Source organism: Telmatherina bonti, assembly GCF_933228915.1.
Source record: "Telmatherina bonti genome assembly, chromosome: 18".
Taxonomy (NCBI): Eukaryota; Metazoa; Chordata; class Actinopteri; order Atheriniformes; family Telmatherinidae; genus Telmatherina; species Telmatherina bonti.
In genome coordinates this window covers 9,952,268-9,968,936 of record NC_136616.1, presented here as the reverse complement: position 1 = coordinate 9,968,936, position 16,669 = coordinate 9,952,268, and the positions used below count along the sequence as shown (strand labels likewise).

Below are 16,669 nucleotides of genomic sequence, written 5' to 3'. Positions count from 1 at the left end.
TGGAAATCATTTAATTCTGTATTTATGCACATGTTATTACACTGCAGAGAAAAAAAGAAAAAAAAAAGACAAAAAACTTTAAACTCAGTTATGAGAAACAAAAAGAGTCCCAGTTTTACAGCTTCAGGTTCTCCTTCAGAGTGGTTCTTCTCCTTCTTCCTCTGCAGTCACTGAACAGATATGAGCTGAACTACTCTGGTTCCAGATCAGCATTTCTAGATGTTTTTCAGGGCTTACCGAGCCGCTCTGGACTGCACGAAGAGCAGTCTGGCTATTTTCATCGACCTGGGCTGCAGGGAGAAAGAAGCATATGCCTGGCTGAAGGCAGGGAGGATCTACCAACTACTTGGCCAAACTGAGCTGGTGGACATCTACGTTCAGGTTGGAAACGGCTTCAGAAGTTCTGTAACTAGAAATTAATCCTTGAAGTTGCTGTCAGCTTTTTAATTACTATCAAACACTCATCTTTGATTTATTCTATTCTATTCTATTCTATTCTATTCTATTCTATTCTATTTTTTTGCATTTGCAAAAAAAAAGACAAAAGGCTGATCAGGGTTTTTCCTCCACCTGCAGATGTACAAAACATGAAGTGATGGTTGGATATAAAATGCTCCCCGATGCGTAAAGTGGCTCATCTGTCCCTGCGGATGAGCTTGGAGACTCTGGATTTGAGCCCGGCACCTTCCAAAGGGAAATGAATGACAGGTCGGGGCTGATCACTCCTTTTCCCAACCCAGAGCGCAGAACAGAACTATGTTCTCCACAACCAGACACGCCGTGGTGTAGCGGCCATCGGGCAGATGGAGGCAGGTGGAGGTGCGGAAACCTGTTGTACAGCTGCAGATGTGTGCAGATAGTGGAGACGCTACATAACAAGGTACTAAATGACGTCAGCGCTTCACCTGCGTTCACCTGAACAATCATCCAATCTGAATGATTGTGTTGTCAATCATCCTCTCACGTTGGAACCAAACGCTGCTGCTTTATGTCTAGAAGTGATGCAACACATCAGAGGTGGAGAATTCTGATTTATTCATGTTTATCTTTAGTGTCATTTCTGTCAGGGTGGTGTTTATTTCTCTCCATCTCCTGCACCCAGTAAATAAACTTTTCATTTTATAATATGAAACAAAGGAATGAACCACTTTCAGCTTCATCTAGAGCATTTTGTTCCAGCGTATCTCTGGACTCCTTCATTTTCCCCGCCAGCTTCTAATCTGTGGGAGTGGGCAGTAGCCCCCCCCTTCCTCCTCCTGTGGACCAAGATGCGCTCTCTCCCTACATTTTATTGTCTGACCACTTTATTTTTACTTTTTACTGGATAAGTCCTGTGGTCTGATGAGACAAGCTGACAGCATCTGTCCCCTGCTGACATTCCTCTGCCTTTCTGGTGGTGCTGATGTCCATCCCGTCTCCACCAGATAAAATATTTTTACATTTTCACAACTTCATTGATTAGAATTTCTACCTCATGTTCCAAAAATTCCTCTTTTTGGCTTTTTTCCTGCTGAACCGTCATGGAAATGAGCTCGATTAATATTTATCAGGGGTTTTCACCTGACCTTTTATGGCCAATATGTGGGCGTGACAAGATGTTCCCTCACGTGCGCAACATTTAGTGTTGATCCTGATTTATGAAGTGAAACAGGCGTGGGACGTGCGTGCGCACCGCTTTGTAAATCGGGAAGTTTTTTCTGCGCCGCATTTCCTGTTTTCCGTACGTACGCCACCTGTAGTCAGCGTTGCTACGCACAGTTTGATAAATGAGGCCCCTGACCAGGAATCATAGTGTTTCCAGTCTGGAAGATCAGGCTACTTGATAGGCTGAGTACGACCACAATAGAAAGGTTTTATGTCTGAGGGCATCTCCTGTGGAGGTACAGGGAGAACAGGCCACAGACTACGGTCAGAGTAAATGCAGGACTTCTGTGCCACTGGTGAACAAGATCAAGATCCTTTAGTTTTTTAGCTTGATTGATATAATCTGCTGGGTTCTATTTTAAATCAACATACCTCAAATCATTGGCAGATGTCGACTCGAGGATAAAAACCTGAAACCTGCAGGACTCAGAATGAAGCCAGGTCAGGACAACCGTAGAATCAGACTTCAGAAAGGATCACTCTGCTGAGTTGTGCTGCAGTGAGTGCTGCCGATAGCTCCAGACTGGGTATAGTAAGCTGCTTCAAAGGAACTACACAAGATCTGGTCATTACAAAGGAAGCATCATCTCCCCACTGCGGCTTGTCTCCATGTATGCCACTGAACCGGATGCCTTTTCAGGGCCATCACAGAAGATATGTAGTTTTCTGCTCCTGACACCATGAGGTACATGAGGATTGTTTCTGTTATACCATCCAGGAAAGCAGATGTGAACTCGGTCTGGAAGCTTGCTTTCCCATTTATTCCAGGCTTTATGCCAATTACCTGGGCTGATGGACAGGTCCCATTGTTTATTTGTGATCCAGAGTTCATTCATTATCCTTTAGTAGCCTAAAGGGTCCTACTGTAACACCAACACTTTGTACACATTTCTTATATTTAAGATTTGATAGGAAGTGGTTTTATATTTATGACCCAAAGTGTCAGAAGTACGATGTCAGCTTATTCCTAGTGCACCCTCAACGGGGTCTATTTCATTTTGATCGAGCCACAGTTCAGCACTGCCAGATCTAGCATTGTGTGCTCAGTGGTCAGACACATTCATTTCCACCTACATCTGCTCATTTTGTTTTTATTTGTAAAAGATCCATGACCTCCTTTTCCTTTTTGTACATAGTGATCAGCTTTTCATTTCTGAATGGGAGTGTATCAACTTGCCATAATTCAGCAGGACGTTTCGGTACAGGAACAGGGTTGTCTGGTGAGGGGAATAGACACTGGGTGGAACCAGCTGACTGACCAGTAAAAGTCAGTCCTTCTAGTGCCCATCCTAGTTTCATCCTTACTCCAGCTGGGGCCTTTGGACCACAGTGGACGTCTTCAGTGGGTGTAATGAGAACTGGATTAATTGATCCAGTAAGAATGTGTGGTTAAACCTTGGATTTGCTGGATTTTATAGGAAGATCATGCAGGTATTTATCAACAAGGATAGCACTAATCAACAAACATTATCTTGTCAGAGGTGAATGTAGCATCAATGGAAAACTTTTTCTCAGGGCATAAATCAGCAGAAAACTTGCAATTTACAGATCTACGTTCTAGTATCTCTGTTTGCTGCCTTGATAAAGTTTTTCAGGTTCCCCTCCAACCAATGATAGATCCGAACGTATGATGCTGTTACCAGGAGCTGCGCCTGGTTGTTACGAGCATCATACGTTCGGATCTATCATCTAAGATAGAGTAGGTATCAAAGGTTTGAGCCATGCAGCAACATCACCTAAGTTATGGTGAACAGTGGATATATCTTGACAAAGTTTGAGACTAGCTCTGTAGGAAGCTTACTAAACAAGCAATGAACACGTGAAGCACAACTCCGCTCTGTGGCACCCTCTCCTGGTTCAGGAGACTGCAACATACCAACCAGTGATCTCACCCTCAGACCTTCAGCATCCTCACTCACAACTTCAGGGAGATTTAGGGTCGTTTTTTTCTCTTTAAGAGCTAATTGACCTGGTTGACCAAACAGTCTCTCAAGCTGCTAAGGCTGTGGTAACAGGTTGTGTATTATAGGATAGGATAGAGCAGTGTTCCAACAAAATATAATTTTTTTTATTTCTGACTCCTCTGCTGGCAGAAGGTTTATAAATTCATAAGAGTCATTATTATGACTGAAATGAGGGAATGAAGGTTTCTCAACCGGTGATGAATATCCTGAACCTGCCATTTGCTGTACAGTTTGCTGAGGTATGCAATACTGTCAGTATGGAGCCACATTACTTGGGGGCATGCTTTAGGCTGCACACTTGAAACTTGTGGTGCCATATAGAAAGAAGCTAGATGGCTGAAGGATGAAGGTTTTATTGCATATGAAGGAGCAAATGTCCTTTGAGATGGTGGTAGCTGATGGTGATAATAGTGGTGAATCCTTTTGTATATTAGAATAGTTTGTAACACATTTTTAGTAATTTAATTATCACTTGTCCCTTGTTCTGTAGTGGAAGTCTGGTGCTATTTACAACTTAGACTGTATAACTGAATCTGAACACAGATAAATGCTGTTTTTCACTCTCAGACCTGCTAAATACACTCAGATCTTCGCCTGGTGCTTGGTTATGTTTGATCCACCTGTAAAGTGAAACGTGCCGTTGTTCAAAAATGAATAAGTGAAAAGGTAAATCTACAAGCTAAGTTTAGAAAATCTACAAAAAGTTTGTACTGGAACCAGAGCATTGACCTGACCACGGGGTTCTAGTACTTGCTGCTTTTCCAGGTCCAAGCTTCACAGCTCATGAAGTTTCTGATATAGCCTGGCAACTGAAGGCCCTTCTCACAAGAAAAAACTACCATTTACTGACATTCACTGTACAAAAGAGTACAATATTAGTATATGTACATGCCATAAATAGATGTATAGCAATCCTTTTTGGATGCAGGGAACTCCATGAGTTCATCCCAAACCTGTGAGACCAGTTTTGATCCTCCACTGAAGAGGGAGCTTTCTGCATCATTTGCTGCACATTGGCCTTTTTAAAGTGTTTGTTTTTTCAGGCAGCTCAGGAAGTTCCTCTCAGCACTGGAGATACTCACTTTGTCCTGAAGCTTCTGGAAGATGCCGGAGACATTTTTTTCAACAGCTACCAGGATCGAGACAAGGCCATCACCTTCTACAGGGTAAAAAATAGGACTTTTATTTGTTCACATTGTCGTTTTAATACCTGGATGGTGTTATTATTGGTTTAATGATGGATTATTAAAAAGAAGTGTTTTAATAAAGCTCCATAACTCTGAATGAGCTCTGTATCTGCTCTCCACCATGCAGGACCGTGCTCTTCCCATCGCAGTAAAGAGCAACAGTGCTCGTACCAGGCTGAGGTTGTGTAATAAACTAGCCGAACTCTTGTTCTGTCTCAAGCTGTATGGAGAAGCTGTAGAGTTTGCTAAGACTGCAGCGGACATCAGTATCTCTCAGGGTATGAAATATTTTCTCAGTATAGGCTTCTGAACTTTTCTTTCACTAATTAATGTTTTCCTTGAGATCATGAGTGTTGATGAGATGGGATACCTCATCTTAGTCTATGTTACCAGTTTATCATCTCAAAACAAAGCAATGGATTTCACTGAAATCACCAAACTAAATTTATTTATTTTCTCTTCATAACTCACCTTTTAACAATGTTACTAACCAGGTTTTTATATGATGCACTGATTAGCCTGAAGGAAATACCTTTCAAAAAGATCTGAGCTATTCAAGGCAACCAGGGACACCCTTAAACACCACCTGTGAGATCCTGAGGTATTCTCAGGCCTGAAGAGATATGCAATCCCTGGGTCTTGCCTGGGGTCTACTATCATGCTTGAAAGACCTCCAAAGGCAGGCAAACAGTTAAATCCTAAAACCGTACAACCTTGACTGACACCTTTCAATGTCCAGAAACAGCTGCTCTACTGTGCTTCCCTCTGGATGATCAGCCTCCTTTCCCCATCTGTAAGGCTGGGTCCAGCCACCATCCAAAGGAAACTCCTTTAGCTGCTTGTGTCTCATTGTTTCAGTTGTTAATCAAATCTGAAGGTCATGTGTAATGGTTGGAACATTGCCGGCCCACCTGAAGCTTCACGGGACCAAGGCGAAGCCTTTCTTGCTGCTGATAAAGGACCAATCCTTCCATGAGATAGTTGAACTCTGTGCCACGATTTGGGTTTTTTTTGTGCTTTGTTTTCGGGCTTCCTGTTTTATTTTGTAGTTTTTCCTGTTTAGTTCCCTTGGTTCTTGGTTAACTTCATAGATTTCCTGTTCATTGAGTTCACCTGGTCTTGCTTCAGTTCATTCCGTACACCTGTTTCTTGTTTGGTTCCCCAGTGTATTTATACCCCTCAGTTTCATTCCTTGGTTGCTGGATCATTTTGTTACTTAGTTTGTTTGTTCTTAGTCTCCTGGGTTAAAATAAATTAGTCCTGAACCTGCATCCCTGTTCCCTCGTCTCTGCGTTTGGGTCCACTCCTTCACCATCTCCACTGCCCGCCATGACAGTCTGCTTGAGACAGGGACTGATCCCTTAACCACAGGGAGTCCTGCACATGAACAGTGGCCTCAGACTTGGATGAGCTCATTTAATCCCAGTTTCTTCACGCTCAGCTGCTAACCAGTCCAGTGTGAGCTACAGGGCATTGGTTTTAAGAAGCCAACATATCATCTGCAGAAAGCAAAGATGTAACCTTAAGTCCTTTGAGTAAGACCCCTCCTCTCCCTGACTGCGGTTTGAGATCCCGAGTGACAATCGGCAGCCCTGGTGAAGTCTTGTAATGCTCTGTGATCCACATTTGTAAGGTCAAACCCCCATGGCCTCTTCAGTATCTGCAGGTAAAGGTCTGGTAATAAAACAGCTGTTACTGCTGGTAACTAAACCATTACACATTAACCAGTAACTAGCAATGATTTTACAAACATACTCAAAGCTGCCCTGAGTTAGACACTTGCAAACAGTTTGAAGTTTAATGTCTTTGTGTTTTTTCTCCATGTAGAACGCAGTAAAGAGCAACAGTGCTCGTACCAGGCTGAGGTTGTGTAATAAACTAGCCGAACTCTTGTTCTGTCTCAAGCTGTATGGAGAAGCTGTAGAGTTTGCTAAGACTGCAGCGGACATCAGTATCTCTCAGGGTATGAAATATTTTCTCAGTATAGGCTTCTGAACTTTTCTTTCACTAATTAATGTTTTCCTTGAGATCATGAATGTTGATGAGATGGGATACCTCATCTTAGTCTATGTTACCAGTTTATCATCTCAAAACAAAGCAATGTCTCAAGCTGTATGGAGAAGCTGTAGAGTTTGCTAAGACTGCAGCGGACATCAGTATCTCTCAGGGTATGAAATATTTTCTCAGTATAGGCTTCTGAACTTTTCTTTCACTAATTAATGTTTTCCTTGAGATCATGAATGTTGATGAGATGGGATACCTCATCTTAGTCTATGTTACCAGTTTATCATCTCAAAACAAAGCAATGGATTTCACTGAAATCACCAAACTAAATTTATTTATTTTCTCTTCATAACTCACCTTTTAACAATGTTACTAACCAGGTTTTTATATGATGCACTGATTAGCCTGAAGGAAATACCTTTCAAAAAGATCTGAGCTATTCAAGGAACGAGTGTCGTACCACCGACTGGCCTCTCTGTACCGCTGTCTGCAACAGCATGAACTGGCTGAACACTATTACCTGAAAGCTCTCTGTCTTTGTCCAACACCTCTGCAATTTGATGAGGAAACACTGTATTATGTGAAGGTGTACCAGACACTGGGGGACATCATTTTCTGTGATCTAAAGGTAAAACTGCTATTACAATTTAATTTATAATGTCATCACAATAACAGACAGTAACACGGCAGCATTATGCCTTTATTCCCCTAGCGTCAAATTACTACATTTACAACCCTTCCACTTCATTTTAACATGACATTAAGCCGCTTCACATTTGATTATATTACAAAGAGCCGTTCTCCACTGTGCAGGTGATGTTAAGATGAAAACTCCTTCGGCTCAGAAACTTGCAGGATCAGTGAGTTACTGTTTGGCTTGCTTAGTAACAGAAAAGGAGAAGGGAAAGCAACATTTCTCCTCTGATACTCTTTTCTGTTGCAAGTGGCTTAGTCAACATATAAGCCTTCATGCCTACTTTTTGACAGTACTGTCATTTTATTGGTCCATTCTCCACACTCTGACTCAAGTAATCATATGATTAGGAATGAAGGCAAGGTGGCAGAGATGGCTACTCAGGACTCTTAGGCTCAGACTCAAGCTACACATAAACTGAACAATCTTTTTTTTTCATGGTCTTTTACAATCGTCCGATTTCTGGTAAGGTCTCTTCATGGGTCCCGGAGAGGAGGGTCCATCGGATAGTCGAATCTCGGATTGAGGAGGAGCAGTCCCAGTCACGGAACAGTGGACCAGCTCTATACCCTCTTTGGGGTCTTGGAGGGGCCATGGGAGTTTGTCCAATATGTCAACATGTATTTTGTGGACTTGGAGAGGACATTTGACCATTTCCCCCAAGGACTCCTCTCGGGGGTACTCCAGGAGTCTAGGGTACCGGCACAGCTCATGACCATAGGTGAGGGTAGGAACGTAGATCGACTGGTAAACCGAGAGCTTTGCCTTCTGACTCAGCTCCTTCTTCACCACGACAGATCGGCGCATTACTGCAGACGACGCACCGATCCGCCTGTCGATCTCGCGCTCCATCCTTCCCTCATTCGTGAACAAGACCCCGAGATATTTAAACTCCTCCACTTGAGGCAGGATCTGACTCCCGACCCGGAGAGGGCAATCCACCCTATTCCGGCTGAGGACCATGGTCTCAGATTTGGAGGTGCTGATTCTCATCCCAGCCGCTTCACACTCGGCCGCGAATCGCTCGAGCGAGAGCTGGAGATCACGACCAGATGAAGCCAACAGGACCACGTCATCCGCAAAAAGCAGTGACACAATCCTGAGGCCACCAAGCCGGATCCCCTCAACACCTTGGCTGTGCCTAGAAATTCTGTCCATATAAGTTATGAACAGAATCTGTGATAAAGGGCCGCCTTGGCGGAGTCCAACCCTCACCGGAAACGAATCCGACTTACTACCGGCAATGCGGACCGAGCTCTGACACCTGTCGTACAGGGACCGGACAGCTCGCACAAGGGGGTCCGGTACCCCATACTCCCGGAGTGCCCCCTACAGGAGCCCCCGGGGGACACGGTCGAACGCCTTCTCCAGGTCCACAAAGCACATGTAGACTGGTTGGGCAAACTCCAATGCCCCCTCCAAGACTCCAAAGAGGGTATAGAGCTGGTCCACTGTTCCGCGACCAGGACGAAAACCACACTGCTCCTCCTCAATCCGAAGTTTGACTATCCAGCGGACCCTCCTCTCCAGGACCCCTGAAGGAGTTAGGTTATTAAAAACTTAAAAACAACAGATCAAAAACGGAGCAGCAAACTGCAAAATCTGTGGTGTAACAGAAATCCAGGATGCTGGACCCACTAACATTCACCTTCACCCACCTTAAACACACCTGGAGGGGTTGGTCACTGTCAGAAGAATGCTTAAAGTTAGCATCTCTGTTAGCAACAAGCTTAAGGCCCATTAATGCTTCCTTACATACGTAAATGATCTCCATTTTGAATGTTGTCAGATGTAGCTGCCGTCATTATGGCTGTGTCTCAATTCGTTAGTGCATAGTGCATAGTGTGCACTACGCACTTTTCTCCGTAGTGTGCACTACGGTGGGTAAGTACTGTCCCAAATGGAACACTGGACGTAGTGCACGTAGTGCACGTAGTGACGAACTTGCATTTGACCACAATTCTTCTGCCACCAAAAGTAAAACAAAGCGCTAAATTACGAGAATGAATTTGCTTCTCTCATGAAACTACATCGCATTAAAGCTGACGAAGGATCCTCCTCCGATTGGCTAAACTGGTACGTATATTTATTTACTTGTAACGTGTATGACCCGCCTGCATACATGCCCAGAGTGCGTACCTATTGCCAGCCTCGCATCATTGTTGGCTTATCGTTTCAGTAAATTCTTTTTAGGAAGTTGTAATAAATAAATAAACAAATCCAACAAACATAACTTTATGTATCATATCATGATATATTATGGCCTACACTATAGTGATCTATCTCAGTTGTTAACTGGACAAAGCAACATCAGACTGTCATGTGTCTCTGCATGTCTCCCACATGCTTATTAGTATAATAAAGTGCAAATCAAAACACTAATAAAACAGCTTTTAAATATGCAAAGATATTTTCAGTGGAAAAAATGTCCTTTACATTAAGTACATCTGTTTTAACTGGTGTTTACTCTGATACCGTGCACATTTGGCAACAGGAAACGGATTATAAATGATAATGTAGGGAATGTGATGCTGTAAAGAAGATGCTCAGACACAGGGACGCAGCAAAGTTGTTATAGAAACATTTTATTGAATCCTTTATTGAATCTCCCCCTGCTTGTTGCAGTCCATCTTCCTCATGATGCTCCTCAGGCAGCCTGTCTGAATCCACCTGCAAGCTCGCTTCACCTGCTGCCTGTCAGAAGCCAGGTGTGTGTGGAGAGGTCTTTCAGGATCCTAGAGACCAGGTGGAGGTCCTTCTTTCAGGATCCTAGAGACCAGGTGGAGGTCCGTCTTTCAGGACCCTAGAGACCAGGTGGAGGTCCGTCTTTCAGGATCCTAGAGACCAGGTGGAGGTCCATTTTTCAGGATCCTAGAGACCAGGTGGAGGTCCGTCTTTCAGGACCCTAGAGACCAGGTGGAGGTCCGTCTTTCAGGACCCTAGAGACCAGGTGGAGGTCCGTCTTTCAGGACCCTAGAGACCAGGTGGAGGTCCGTCTTTCAGGACCCTAGAGCCCAGGTGGAGGTCCGTCTTCCTAAAGGTTCTGGAAGGAGGTGAAGTACGTCCACCATCCCCCACAACATCTGCATGAGCAGCGGTGACCTTCTGGAGTCAGATGATGATGATGAAGATGTCAAGAGGGCAGCTGGGAAACAACCAGCAGGAGAACCAGCAGCAGCATCTCCAGGAACCGTCTGTGAGGCTGATGATGGCAATGATGTGTTACTCCCCAGATCATGACTGCATTTATATCCAAACAATAAATAATTTGGCGAATGGGAAACAAATTGTGTGTCTCTATATGATGAAGATCTACAATGAACTTCTCTTTACATTTTTCTAATATAATTAAATATTTTGTAATGATTAATTTATTACCATGAACAAAACACACGAAACATTCAGTAAATATTACATGACACCAACTACAACATAAACTAAACACACACACACACACACACACACACACACACATATACTCGATCGATTATCAATCAGAGACAGACGAGGTGGAGCCATGCAGAAGAAAGTTACACACCTCACACTTTGCACTCTAATAATCATACCAACTAAATTCACTACTATGTTTATTTTATATCTATATTTTCTCGTTCAGTCTTTGCAGTTCAGATCTGACGATACGATGCAGATTTATGGCATCAGTGGTAACCATAGTAACGGACCGCTCTCTAAAAACTGGCACTATATCGGTATTAATAGTTTACGTTATAAACACCACAATGCTTAATCTGGACGTTCAACAAGGATGAATGAACATACAGAACCTATAACATTCATCATTTATAACACATATAACCTGTATACGTCCACTACAGCGGATAAAAACTGCTAACAGTGTGCTAACCTACGGTGCTAATTACCGAGTCTGACAAATGGTCAGATCCATAACTGTCGTCAGGGATAGATTAGCAGGCTGCAGTATCACAATCATAACGGAATAATTTAATACTTATATTTACACAAATGAATTGCCGCCTGGACCGGCGTTAAACTCCGCCATTATTTACCTGGTAAACTGATGGAAAGTCCATCCTCTTCCGCTACGTCAGCAAAATGGCGTCAATTTAGTGTGCGAAGCGTCCATTGTTCCACACTGCATTTATGGGCGGGGTTAGGGCAGCATCCAGGTACTTTCAGTGCACTGAGTTTTTGGCACAAAAGTCAGTGTAAACGCACTACACACTGAAACATAGTGCGCAAAGTAGTGTTAGTGCGCTGATTGAGACACAGCCTATGTCTTTTACATTGCCATAGCGGTTAAGTCTGTTCATTCTCCAGTGAGCAGGCTAAGTTCAGAGTGAACTTCTGCGTTTTGACTAGTGATGTGAGTTGCAGTTCTGAGGTGTCAGAATAAATAATCTGAATTAATCTTTTCCAAATAATCTTAGAATTTTTTAGGAAACAACTTTCAGTGTGTTGCAGTGATTTCAACAATGACGTGTTGAAGTCTCACTGGAGGAAAGTACCGTCTGGCAAAGTCATGGTTCTCTGTATTTTGATCTCTGTCATTTATTAGAAGTTTGATTTGTGGTTATTTTTGAATGAATGGAAAAATAACCCAAATTACCAGGAATTAAAACAATGTGGCAGTGTAAAGCTAAGTAAAAGACAACAGGCACAAGATGTTGTAGTGTAGGACAAACAAGGACCCAAGTGCAGATTGGATGTGGATACTAGGACAGGTTTATTGTTCTCCTGGGCAGAATGGTAGGTGGCCAGGCAGGCAGGTTGGCGGGCAGGCAGGCTGGTTGGCGGGCAGGCAGGCAGGTTGGCGGGCAGGCAGGCAAGAATCATGCACTGGTGACAGAACAGACAGTTGTGAAACAAGCAGTTTAAATTCTTAAGCAGAAATGCTGCAATGGCCGAGAGCTGTTACCACAGATGAAACAACAATCAGGCGATGACTGGTGAACTGAGCTGGCCTTTTATCTTGCTGCTGCTGCTGATTACCCGATGAGAACCTGGTGTGGACTTGATTGCCAGGGAAACAGGCACACCCACTGCAGCACAGGTCAGAGCAGGAACCACAACACAAGAGCCTATATGGAGTCACTTCAAGTGTTTTTTGCTTTGAGACTGAACACAAAAACATCTACTTCTATTCATAATTTTATGATCCCTCATCAGTCACAGCAAATAAAAAAACAAATTCATTCACAAATAAACTGGATATAAAAATTGTCTCAAATATAAAGGCTCAGTGTCCCTCTCCGTGAATTATTCACCTGAGCCCCATGTTGAGGATCCAGACCCACCAACCAGGATGAGGGACTGACTGGATGTGTGGTACGCGTCCACAGTTAGAAATTATTTTTCACAAGTTATTCTCTGACTTTACTGTGATGAAACGCAGGAAAATTAATTATTTTATTCGTGTTTGTTATTGAATTTTGTTTATTTCATGGAGACGAGATCGTGTTATGTTTTGATTTTTGCTTCTCTACGATGAAAGGCTTAGCAGCTACTCTCTGCTGCTTTATATATCTGTAACAGAAACGGTTAAACAAGTCAAGTGCAAAATATAAAGTGGAGAGATATGGTCTCTTGTGATAATTCCCTTCAGAACCCTTCACTGCCCCCTAAAAAATAAAATGAAATAATATTTAAAAAAAATAAATAAATAAATATATATATATATATATATATATATATATATATATATATATATATATATATATATATATATATATATATATATATGTATTTTTTTTTATTTTTTTTTTTAAAGGAAACCATCATTGCAGCATTTTTTATTAAACTGGGACTCTTCAGAACATTTCTGAAACAGAATAATACAGTAATTGGGAATTACATTCGTCCAATCAAGCAAAAAGGAATCTATGGACTAGTTTTTCTGCATCACTTTGAGACAGGATGTTCCTGATTCTGGGAATGTCATGTCTGTGGGAGAAGGTGATTTTACAAAACAGAAGAGAAATCCAACCACGCAGTAAAATACCACGTGACTAGTGAGAATGGTCTTCTCCCTCTGCAGGACCCCTTCGATGCTGCTGGATACTACCACCTGGCTCTGGCTGCAGCCATGGATCTGGGTAACAAGAGGTCTCAGCTGCAGCTGTGCACCCGCCTGGCCACCATTTACCACAACTTCATAGTAGACCGAGAGCTCTCCCTCTTCTTCTACCAGAAGGCTCGAGCGTTTGCTGCAGAGCTGAATGTTAGAAGGATCAACATCTCATCCCATCAGCAGTGTAGCAGCGGATCCCAGTATCAGACATCTGGACCATAGGTCAGTCACTGCATGTTATATGTTGGACTTTTACCAGCTGTGGTAAGACTGTCAGAAAGACTGAAGGAAAACATTCCCAGGCCTGGATCTGTTGCTTTAAACCTGCCGGTCACCAGAACAGCTTTCCTACTTCTTCTATTAATATAGATTATATAAAGATTAATATATTAAATAGTTTCACCTCTACATGTTTTCTCTACATTACACAATTACATTCACCTTTACAAGATACTTTGAGTTGGCGAATCGTGTCAGGAAGTTTGATATGAGTTTGAATTATCCTGATTATTTTAGAAGTCAGATTTTGTTCATTTTTATCGGTGTTGACATTTTCTTTGAGGTACTTTGGATTCTTTAAGATGAATAAGAAAGGAGCTGCTTGGAGGAAATTGGTTTCACTTGTAATCGTACCTTCTGTCGGTGACAGGGGACATCTGTACACTTTTTTATTGGTCTGTCAGAGATGATGATAGATGAATGGTTCTGGAGCTGTGTGTTTTTTACTCATTTATATGTGGAAATGGTTAAAAGCGTAGAAGAATTGATCAACAAAGTCTTTAATGATGTCCCCAACTTCAGCAGCTTGTCATTTTAATTGGAAGATTAAAAGTGATTTATATATTTTATCAGATTATAGAGGAAGATGTGGGAATCGTCCACTAATGTCTTCCTCACGATGTGAATATGTGATATGTGAATATGATTAATAAAGTGACTGATTTCTTTCATTGCTGCTGATTCTGTGTTGCTTAATAACTCTGTTTTCGCTGACTCTTCAGTCAAGAGGGGTGTTCCACATGGATGGAGTGAGGAACAGCCGGGTTTATCTTGATGAGTTTGGCTCATTTAACAGAGAGTTGTGCTTCATTCATGTGGCTTATTTAAATACCTGCTGAGTAACTATAATTACTTATTCAGCAGATCTGCGCTGCTTGTGGCAGACCAATGTTCAAGTTTAGCTTAACTGTCTCGAAGATTGTCTGATGGACTGAAACAGACTCCTAAATTCTCTCCTGTCACTCATTTTGCTACATAAATAAATAATTAAATAAATAAATAAAATAACACTCATTACCACAGTCTCAAAAATGAATTAACCAGTCAGTGCCAGTGCAACTAAAGAAACACAACTATACAGGTAACTATAAATGTTTTTCATCGAAACTAATTAATACCTTATTCATCCCCCTCCTGACCTACACTGCCTCTGGTTGGCTAACAGTAATACAGGGATCAGCTGAGTCCTGTCCATACAGGCCCAGAATATTTCCTGTGGAGTGCAACAGACAGATGAGAGATGGAACGAGAGAGAAAAGAGAAAGTAAATACAGAGAGATAGAGAAAGATATGACAGAGTTCCTTTTTGGCTTTTGGCTTGCCCTTTTATTGATGACCTTTTAGCATCAAAGGGAAGGAAAAGCTCATTTATACAGTGCAATTTTTATGCAGGTCTGGGGGGGTTAAATAAAAACTCTAGGTTGTATTTACTTTTAAAAGAGATTTTATAGATTATGTAGTGACTTGGAAAATATTCTGAGGGCAGGATTGGTAAGTGCCTTCCACACTGACACATCAGATGAAGATGAAGACTTTCCAGCATCAAGAATAAACCAAGAAGAAGTTGTAGGAACATCTGCTGCATCATCTGGTGATGATGATGATGGATCTATCTTCCCCTGTGGTGTAAGAAAACCTCACCAATGTCTCAGAAGGATTCTTCTCTTATATTCTATGTTTTCAAGTTTTTCTGACTTTACGTTCTGCCTTTTCTTGGCCAGCCTTCTGATTGGTTGTTTTATCATGTCTGTGGTTTTCCTGGACAGAGACGGTGCTGCTTGGACAAAGTTTTTCAGGGAAATTTAGCTATTTGTTTTTCCTCATCATGATGTTTCTGTAGGCAAGGTGTGTGTTGTACTTCCTGCTCTGTGAACCAGCATAATACATGAATCCCTTCCATCCACATGCTGTATTTCTGTCTTTTCTACATCATGTTTGACTCATCCACAGGGAATCTGTTATGTAGACAGAGAAACAGCAAAGTTCAAGAGTTTAAGTCTGTGGAGTGTAAAACACTGCAGAAGGGCGATAAAAGAAAAAGAACAGATATTATAGAGCTGCATGCGTCCAGAAACAGCCTGTAAGCGCCCTGCTGCAGAACAAAGAGTCCTGTGTTGCTGCATTCATCGCTGGACCAGATCCAGCTGCCTGCCCCTCATCTGTCCAAACAAACCTGGACTGGTATATTCCTTGACCTGGTTCTGACTGCTGCCTGTCAGAGAGGTCAACAATTAAAAACAGCTTCACATCTGTAATGAGTTTGTGTCTGGAGGGAGGGATCCGTGTCAGGGAGGAAATACATTTTTACCAAGTGAGATCATTTAGCATCGAGGTTCTGTCTGAATCTTCTTTGGTAGTTTTTACTCCACTTTCTACTGGAAGGGATGGTGTTGATCAAATTTGTCTGGAGAGATCATCTTCAATATGATATTAAGCTACAAAATATTGGTACTTTCCAACAATAAATATAAATAAAAAATAAACAAGGTGTATCTCATATTGTTCCATGATGGGTTCTTCTGGCGAGTTGTGACATTATAAATGAACAAATATTAGAGGACTTTCAATCCAAACTGATTTCCACTTTAATCACAGTAATCTAAAAACATCTGACATATTCTGACAGCAGACCTTTAAGCTGAATTTGTGGATTTCAGACTGAATCCCGTCTGGTTTCAGTGCCTGAGGAACCCAGGTTAACCAGCAGTCAGCCTTGCTGGTGCACACAGAGATTCCTCCTAATTCTGTTGACCTTTTTGTATTTAGCTCTGTAGATGGAGGGATATTCAAAGTTTTGACAATTTTACATTGAAAAACATTTTTCTAAAATATTTCTACATTTGTCGGG

The 16,669-nt window shown here is 42.1% G+C and overlaps 1 protein-coding gene across 1 annotated transcript; it reads left to right on the top strand.

Annotated features, from left to right (window-relative positions):
• Window positions 1-219: 219 nt before the first annotated feature.
• LOC306769013 (SH3 domain and tetratricopeptide repeat-containing protein 1-like) lies at window positions 220-13,764 on the top strand (the record flags this gene model as incomplete). Its single annotated transcript, XM_079257513.1, has 6 exons — window positions 220-381; window positions 4,652-4,774; window positions 4,923-5,073; window positions 6,623-6,665; window positions 7,229-7,427; window positions 13,510-13,764. 6 exons carry the CDS (start codon window positions 220-222, stop codon window positions 13,762-13,764), a joined length of 933 nt encoding a protein of 310 aa, XP_079113639.1.
• Window positions 13,765-16,669: the final 2,905 nt, after the last annotated feature.